General features: G+C 34.8%; 1 protein-coding gene across 2 annotated transcripts; it reads right to left on the bottom strand.

Annotated features, from left to right (window-relative positions):
• LOC109223997 (transcription factor bHLH87-like) lies at positions 3730-6178 on the bottom strand. 2 transcript variants are annotated; one of them, XM_019388528.1, is made up of 3 exons: positions 5870-6178; positions 5531-5603; positions 3730-5246 (listed from the first exon to the last, which is right to left on the bottom strand). In XM_019388528.1, exon 3 carries the CDS (start codon positions 5201-5203, stop codon positions 3923-3925), a length of 1281 nt encoding a protein of 426 aa, XP_019244073.1. In that variant the 5' UTR covers positions 5204-5246; positions 5531-5603; positions 5870-6178; the 3' UTR covers positions 3730-3922. The 2 variants fall into 2 exon arrangements, with proteins under 2 accessions (XP_019244073.1, XP_019244074.1); XM_019388529.1 differs by lacking the exon at positions 5531-5603.

Genomic DNA, 8181 nt, shown 5'->3' with positions numbered 1-8181 from the left:
TGTCTCTTGGCACGGTATCCTCGTCTGAAGGAATCAAAACAGGCTCGGTGGTCAAAGTTTGAGCAGGAGTATCTTCAATCTCATCATCGTTAATGACTCGTCTCCTAATTCGTGGCCTAGCTATTAACAAGGTACCTTCCTCATCTTCATTCTTGGAACCTTCTCCTAGAGTTTTCCTTTTTTTGAAGTAAGGTTCGAGCCTTGTCCAAGTCAAGTGCAGCATTACCAGACATGCGGATGGCCTTAGCAACATCAGCTGTCATTCCTTTGTTACCAAATCCTGATTAAAAGAAGGATACACAATCAACAATAAGGAAAAAATACTTAATGTGCAAAAAGAAAAGTGTGTAAAAAAAACGATACCATGCGTTTTAACTTTCCAGCCATGTAAAGCAGAGATTGATTTCCAAGTTCTTTGTTCCTTAGGAGCAATCTTCAAAATTGAATCTACCCAACCACGAAAGTTGGGAACAGGTTCCACATCTCCCATGGTTGCTACAAAAAACCAAAAAGAGACGAAGTCAGAAAAAGAATCGAAATTCTCAAAAACAGGTACGGTTTTAAAAAAAAAAGAACTTACGTGCAAAATTCCACTTCTCAGGGAAGGGAATATTTGTTTCACCAAGTAAATCCACCGTACGCACAGCAACGTAACTGGCATACCATCCACGGTCATTGTCATCTTCTGTGCTTACCAAAACCTTCTTGCTTCTCGCAGTTAAGGTAAAAACTCCATGACGTATTAAATTAGGATGGTATAAATGGATAAGGTGAGAAAAGGTGAAATCAACAGTGGCTTTGGTAGAAAGATATCTCAAACAAGCCACTGCTCTCCATACTAAAGGACCAACTTGGGCCAAACAAATATTAAAGAAACGACAAAAATCGAGGATGATTGGGTCAATTGGGGGATTAAAACCCAAAGTAAAAGGGTAAGTATAAACAAAAGAGTACCCAATCCTAAAAGAAGAAATTCTTTGATTTATGGAAGGAATTGACATTCGAAGACTATTTTTCCAGTTACAATCTCCTCTGATGGTAGGGATTGTAAGTTCGGTCACTAATGTAGGATAAGTATCAGTTTTTTCTAAACCAGCAACTTGCTTTTGAAGAGATTGTCTATCACTTACAAAAGATAAATCATTTGGTACGATTTCATCAACTAAAGGTTCTCTAGAAGAATCAGGAATTTCTTTACCTTTAGAAGAAGGAGTTTTCAGAATAGAACTCCTAGAAGAAGAACCAGAAGAGCCGCCTCGAGTAGATTCTAATCCTGTACGAAGTCTGCCTCCTCTGTCTCTTCTATGTCTAACAGGAGCATTGGGGAATTTGTCTAAAATCGGAACTCTTTTAGGGTTAGGGTATGGAGACGCCATTGTTGAACAAAGATGAATCGAAGGAGAGCAAAAGTAAGGAAGAAAAACGTTTGCTAAAGATTTATGGAGAAGAGGACAAAGGAAGAAAAGGTTAAGTATGTATATGATGGCAACCGTCAAACTTAGAAGAGTAATGATGGAAAGTCTATAATAAAGGCAACTATCACTTCGTGAATAGTGGGATTAACGAAGCTTTGAAAAAGGGTGCAAAATGGCAGAATCAATCAAAAGGTGACGCATGGATAAAACATTAAATGGAAAAGACAATTGAGACGACAATATTGTCATACGCATTGATTATGGCAAAAATTCCTTTTTTACGAAGGTCCACTTCCCAATTATTTAATTGATAAATAAATGGAAAGTGGGGGGACTATCTGTATTGGGAAAAAAGTTGAATTTATATTGAAGATGACGTGGCGTGACACGTGGACTGGACAAGTGGTCAAAGCGTAACAATTGGGAAAAAGGTACGGGAAACGACAGGTACGGGAAGAAGAAGTGAAATAGGTACGAGAAGCAGTTTAGACACGAGTCTCGTACCAATTCGAAGTCATTTAAGGCCAGTGGGTCGAAAGGCATTGAAGACATGAATCTGAAGACAAAAAGGAGTCCAAATTCAATATTAAATACCTGATACGTTAGAAAATTGGTATTTAATAGGAATGATTGTGTAACGGCTCATTTAATGTCATTTATTGTCCATAATTGTCTCATTAAAGCTTAGGTTTTATTCCTTTACCTAGAATCAACTATAAAAGGAGGAAGTTGTATTGGGAAAAGGACATCATTTACATCATACTGAAATAAAAAAATTTGTTTACTGCTTTATTATTATTCTCAGAAAGTCTATTATTATTTTGGTCTCTTGATTATCAGTAACCCGATTTTTCATCTCAAATTCTAGTTTTATCCAAAATATTATTTCTTTGGTGAAACATGAAGGATGTTCGATTGACCACCCTTCAATGCATGTGGCTACAACGCAATGCAGTTCAATGGGTTTAAATTAATCCGATATCCTTTTCAGGAAGTATAAATATATATGTGAAGATCACTACAAATTTACAAGTATTAAACTCTGAGCCAATAAAAAAATACAATGGATTTAGTAGTAAAAACATAATTATTGAATCCATCATCAATTTCAAACCTTGAATCTTTCTTCACCATCCGCTACCTCTACCAAGGATTATATAGATGAGAAAAATCACCTTTTTGTTATTTGATGGAGTTTAAATCTTGATTATTACCCACTTTATTGACGGCTAGGAAATACTATTGAATGCGTAATTTAGAAAGGCCACACCCTGGTTTGCATTTTTTCAATGCTCCTCTTTTGCATAAATCATTCTCAGGAGTCAGGATTATAATAATAACCAACTGCCAAAAAGGAAGAATAAACGTGGTTAGCAATAAGGGTTAGGAGTGAAAACCAAGAGGCACGCTTTGGATTGAATCAAGGAGACAGGACCACTGACTAAGATTCACAAGTACTATGAGGATGTCCCTTTTGTGCGTTGTTTTGCTGACTGCTTTTACATTAAAATAATTAAGGTCCTCTCTTTTCTAAGATCTCTAAGAAAAGTGAAGTCTCAAGTACAAAACTCGAAATTAAATACAATTAAACGTGCAGGTATAAAGTGGTAATCACTTTTTAAGCTCTCGATCTTAATCATAGCCCTTATTATTACTTAATTATGGCCTTTATTTTTAATTCGTGGACCGGTCCAACACTTTTTGTATAATGGTGGATTTCATTATGATGCTCATAATTAAGGGAGTTACTACCAATTACAGAAGCTTTAAAGTATGTAATAATGAGTGCATGATGATAAGGATCAAGGATCTTTAATTTAGGCAGTAAAGATGACTCAGAGTTATATCATGATGAAATAATGATGAGTCCGACTGTATATAAATTCTCTTTTTAAAAATATATTTAACATGCATTAACGGCATAAAATATTACTGTATCCTTTGATGGTGTAAATATATTTATACAAGGTAATTATAGGTAAATTTTTGTAATAAACATTACTTGATCTATAACCCAGTAAAAATAGTGAATAATAGTTATCATGGTTAAATTCACTCATATAGTGTAAAAAGATTCACTGTTATTTTCTATAGTAACTTAAATTAAATCCTTTTAAATTGGTAGACGTAATACATGGTTTTCCCCCTCACAAATTCACCGATTAAAGGCTTTTTTCTCTAGTGATATATCCTAACAAAAAGATGTAGTCGAATTTTTTATTTTTAAGAGTTACATGTGGGAAATTATCATACCAATTGAACAAGCCCTTATTTGTTCCATGCAAAGACATAAAAATATCAACTCCAACATATAAGCAGAATTAATTCTAAGTCCCATCTGATAGACTGAGGGGAGGAACAAAAAATTAACCTCCGTCAGCAGAGTAATAACGACAAAAACAAAGGGAATAACAAGAAACTAAAAAGGTTTTTACACTACAGATTAGTAATTTATTCTCCTTTCCATTTTAATAGTTTGTTCCGTCAGTAAAATAAAAAAAAACATGTCAAGTTTTGGGACCATGAATTGGATTAGGGTTTTGGAGAGGAAAATGTGGTAATTGCATGGGAAATGGATAGTTGAATGGTATTGAAGAGAAAGGATCTTGTTTTTGGCCTATGGCTTCTAAAGCTTTAACCTGTGACCTCAAAAATTTCAAATAATTTGCTGCTTCATCAAGCATTGATGCTGTATCCATTTTGCTTCCTCCTGGAACTAGCCTCTGCAAAACCCTAATTCTTTCGCTTATCCTTTCTCTCCGTTGCCTCGCCGCGACGGTCTGTGGATCCGTTGATATTCTCACGTTCTTCCGTTTGGGCTTCTCCGGTGCTTCAGGCCCGAAGTTCACGGGCCTGAATGCAGCAGCCCGGTATATCATTTCTTTCATTTGAGCAATTGCCTCTGGATCAGGCTCTTGATCTATTGAAGATACCGATGAGCTAGCTTGTTGAAAATTAATGTTCGATGAACTTGGACGTGGCTTATTGTAACTTTCTGTTATTAATCTCGGCTTCTTGGATTTGGCTTGCTTTTCTGAAATGACCTGAAAATTACCATAATCTCCATTTAACGAATCTGACTCGAATAGATTGAACTGACTCGGAGAATTCTCAAGAGCTTGCTTGTGGCTTCTCTTGTTATACTTATGATTCGGAGATGATTCTGACACCGTCTCATCGAGCTCATTAGCTTTAATGGGCTTGTATGGTTTTCGTTTTCTTTCTTCTTCTTGAAGTATTTCATGTCCAGACGGACAGGTCAAAAGCTGTTGATAACCTGGCGACTGCTTCAGAGCTTCAGACGAGGCATTGTGTATTGCAGACTCTCCAGAAGAGTTGAAATTCCACAAGCTTTTCGAATTATCAGCAAAAATCATGGACATTCCATCATCTTCGATTGACGTGTCGGTGTTGTTGGTGGTGGTGGTTGCTGAGAGTAAGCAATCAAGGGATTCCAGAGAGCATGTGTTTGAGAGTAGTTTAGGTGCTGGCTTAATCTCCTGGACTTGGCCATTAGAGCTGAAATTCGCCATTAGGCCATTTAATGCCATTGGATTACTATCACTGATGTAATTAGGCATATTTAGTATAGGGGAAGAAGAAAATCCATTTTCAACACAATCTCGGCTTAGATCTGCTGCTGATTTAGCAGCCATAGAATCAGCAGCTAATCTTACAGCAGCTTCTTGACGCTGTGGCATGTTCCAATTAGAAATTACGTGTATTGGATCAAATGAAGCTCCAAACTCCTGAAAAACTGGACTTTCATCCCAATTCAAACTCTCCATTGATACTATTTTTGCAACAGTAAGACCACTAGATCTTCAATACCTGAAAAAATGCAAGTCGCTTATAATTAATTAACTTTTCAACTGAACCTAGTACTTTATTTAAACGGAACAAAAATGTGTGTGTTTGTGAAAAAAAATGCTAAAATTAATCAATATACTTAGTTTTTTTAACCCATCATTATAGTTGCAGATGCAATGGATTCAGTGTTAATAACGAAAATGTTGAACCCATCAAATTTAAATATTGGATTAGCCGCTGCATGAAAGTGAGATAAGCTTTATGATCTAAACGAATGAAATTATAAAAAGAAAAAAAAAACTTACAATTAAATTAGCTGCAGCCTGCAGGCGAAAATGTTGGCCTTGTGTGAAAAACTAATGAAATCTTGAAGGGTTTCTGTATTTAGAATCACAGCTTAATTTTAGTAAAACGCAGAAGTACAGGTTCTAACAACCATATTCTTGATTCATATAATCTGAGATAATATACAAAAATAGATATTGCTAACGTCAGTTTTAGCTACTAGCTATATATATACAATTTGTCAAGTTGTATAAAAAGAGAAGCCATTAGAATCTCGGAACTGATCAAAAACTTGCAGAAATGAAAAACTAGCAAAGGGAAAAAGAAAAAAAAGAAGAAGCAGAAGATGACATATTTACCATATAACAGAAAACTGCAATCTGTTGTGTGAAAGAAGAGTTAGTTTTAATTTAGCTTAGGCAGCAATATTGGAAGGCCAAAATTCTTGACTCCTTTTTCAATATGTTGGTAGGAAGACATTAGCTAATCATATATATATCTAGAGGAAGAAAAAGGTTTTGTATTAGTTTGAATTAAATAATTGGGAAATAATATTGGTAGTACTTGTAGAAATAAAATATGTACATAAGTTCAAACAGTTGACAGGAGAAGTAATGTTTTTTTAAGAGAAGATAAGGGTTTTTGGTCAGTTTTGGTGGGGCTGTAAGAGTATAAGTTTTGCAGATGGGGAGCATGAGATTTTTGAGATGCGGTTTGAATTTATATTTGTTTATTTATTCAGTCAGTTTAAGGGTAGCCTTAATGTAACTGATAAAGATGGTGTCATGTGACCAGGAGGTCACGAGTCGAGCCATAGAAACAGCCTCTTGCAGAAATACAGGATAATGTTACGTACAATAGACCCTTGTGGTCCGGCCCTTCTCGCACCCCGTGCATAGCGAGAGCTTAGTGCACCAGACTGCCCTTATTTTTTATTTATTCAGTCAGTTGAATGTTGTTTTTTCTCAATTAATTAAAGTATTAAACGTTTTAGGAATTGAGAAAAGCTCTGACCACCTTCTTTTTGGTTTGCTTATTTGCTCTGTTTGTTGTTCCATGCGTGCTGTAAAAAATGAGGTACTTTTAAGCAACTTTTGGCTTTGAAATTTTTTTTATCTCTTGTGAAAAGACTCCCACTAATCACAGCTTTAATCATAACGTTTTTGTGTTACTGTGAATTTTTACTTTATAGTCTCCCTTTTACCGCGGGGTCAATCATACACTTTTAATTACTATGGCAGATGTAAAGGTACTTGTTGGGAAAAAAAGAGATGAAAAAAAAGGTACTTTCTCTTTTCTTCGTTGGCAAAGAGTAAAAGTAATTTCAAAAAAGCAAACAAAATCCACCGCAAAAAATGGGAAAAAAAGGAGTTACTTTTTCCCTGTTGGAGTTTGGAGCAGTTGATTGGGCAGAAGGGTAACTTGTGACGCAAATAATGGGGTCAATGTTAAAATCTTTAAAAGTTGAACTCATAGGATTTAAATTCTGGATTCGCCTCTGTATATGTATATAACCATCTAAATATTTGGAATTATTCAATGAAACAATTAATAGAAAGAATTTATGTTATATTATGGTTTGTGTGAAGATTATATTATATTATCAGTGAATTGTAGCTTGTGATGGTATGTTACTTGCCATTTTACCATGTTATCAAATCATGTAGATCAAGAATAGTAATCTAGTAAGTGATTTGATTGTGTAAATATTATTTACAACTTTAGTACATAAAATTTACACCCTAATATTTGAAGTTATGAACTCGCAAACAATTAGAAAGAATATTACTGTAATAAATCTTGGGAAATTTGTAATGTTTTTGTACGTGGGATAAAGAAGTGAGTAGTGGAATAGTTCAGGAGGCAGAAAAGAAAGATATTGGCAGGCAAACAAAATGGTTAGGAGTCAGAACTCAGAAGCTAAGTGAAGATAACAGAAGTTCAGCAACTTGTTCCTATGACTTTGTCTTTTCACATCTTATCTCTCACTCCCATTATTCTTCCTTCTCTCTCTCTCTCTCTCTATATATATATATATATATATATATATATATATATTTTTATTTTTTTATTTAATATTTCTTGTTTTATCTTAGAAAGAGAAGAAAATATCGAAGGTTTTGAGCATCTAAATCTCTGAATCCTACCCACATGCGCCCCATCATTACAGCTCAATGAATGGGTTGCCATAGCCAATTTGATTCTTTCTGTATCAATTTCCACCCCCTTCTCTATATATCATTAAACTGATTTATTTTTCCTACTTGTTATTGTCAACGCTCATGTTTTTCTTGTTTACTTGTTTCATATCATAAGTTGTTGAAACCAAATAATAAATCATTTGACACTAATAAGCTCCTAATAATGTGAGCTATATATGCCCCATTTGATACTTACGTATAAGGTATAACTTTAACATAGTACTATATAGCAGAAGATCGCCTCTCCTCCCCCCCCCCCCCCTCACCACCCTTTAAAAAAAAAAAAAAGAATAACACTATGGTGCTCTAGCCAATTTGTTAAGCACCTCAACTATTTCATCAAGCACTCGCACCGAATGTCATCTGCTCTCTAAAATTTAAATAATTCAAATGATGTCTTCCTTAATTTTCATTCCACTTTATTCATCACTAAATCGTAGTAACAATTTTTTATTTTATTTTTTGCAAAC

Source organism: Nicotiana attenuata, chromosome 3 (genome assembly GCF_001879085.1).
Source record: "Nicotiana attenuata strain UT chromosome 3, NIATTr2, whole genome shotgun sequence".
In the NCBI taxonomy this organism is placed as follows: Eukaryota; Viridiplantae; Streptophyta; class Magnoliopsida; order Solanales; family Solanaceae; genus Nicotiana; species Nicotiana attenuata.
The sequence above is the reverse complement of the archived record's forward strand: the minus strand, read 5'-3'. Positions and strand labels throughout refer to the sequence as shown.

Bases quoted from the DNA above. Each gene is read 5' to 3' on its own strand.
- LOC109223997 (XM_019388528.1), bottom strand. From the start codon at position 5,203: ATGGAGAGTTTGAATTGGGATGAAAGTCCAGTTTTTCAGGAGTTTGGA.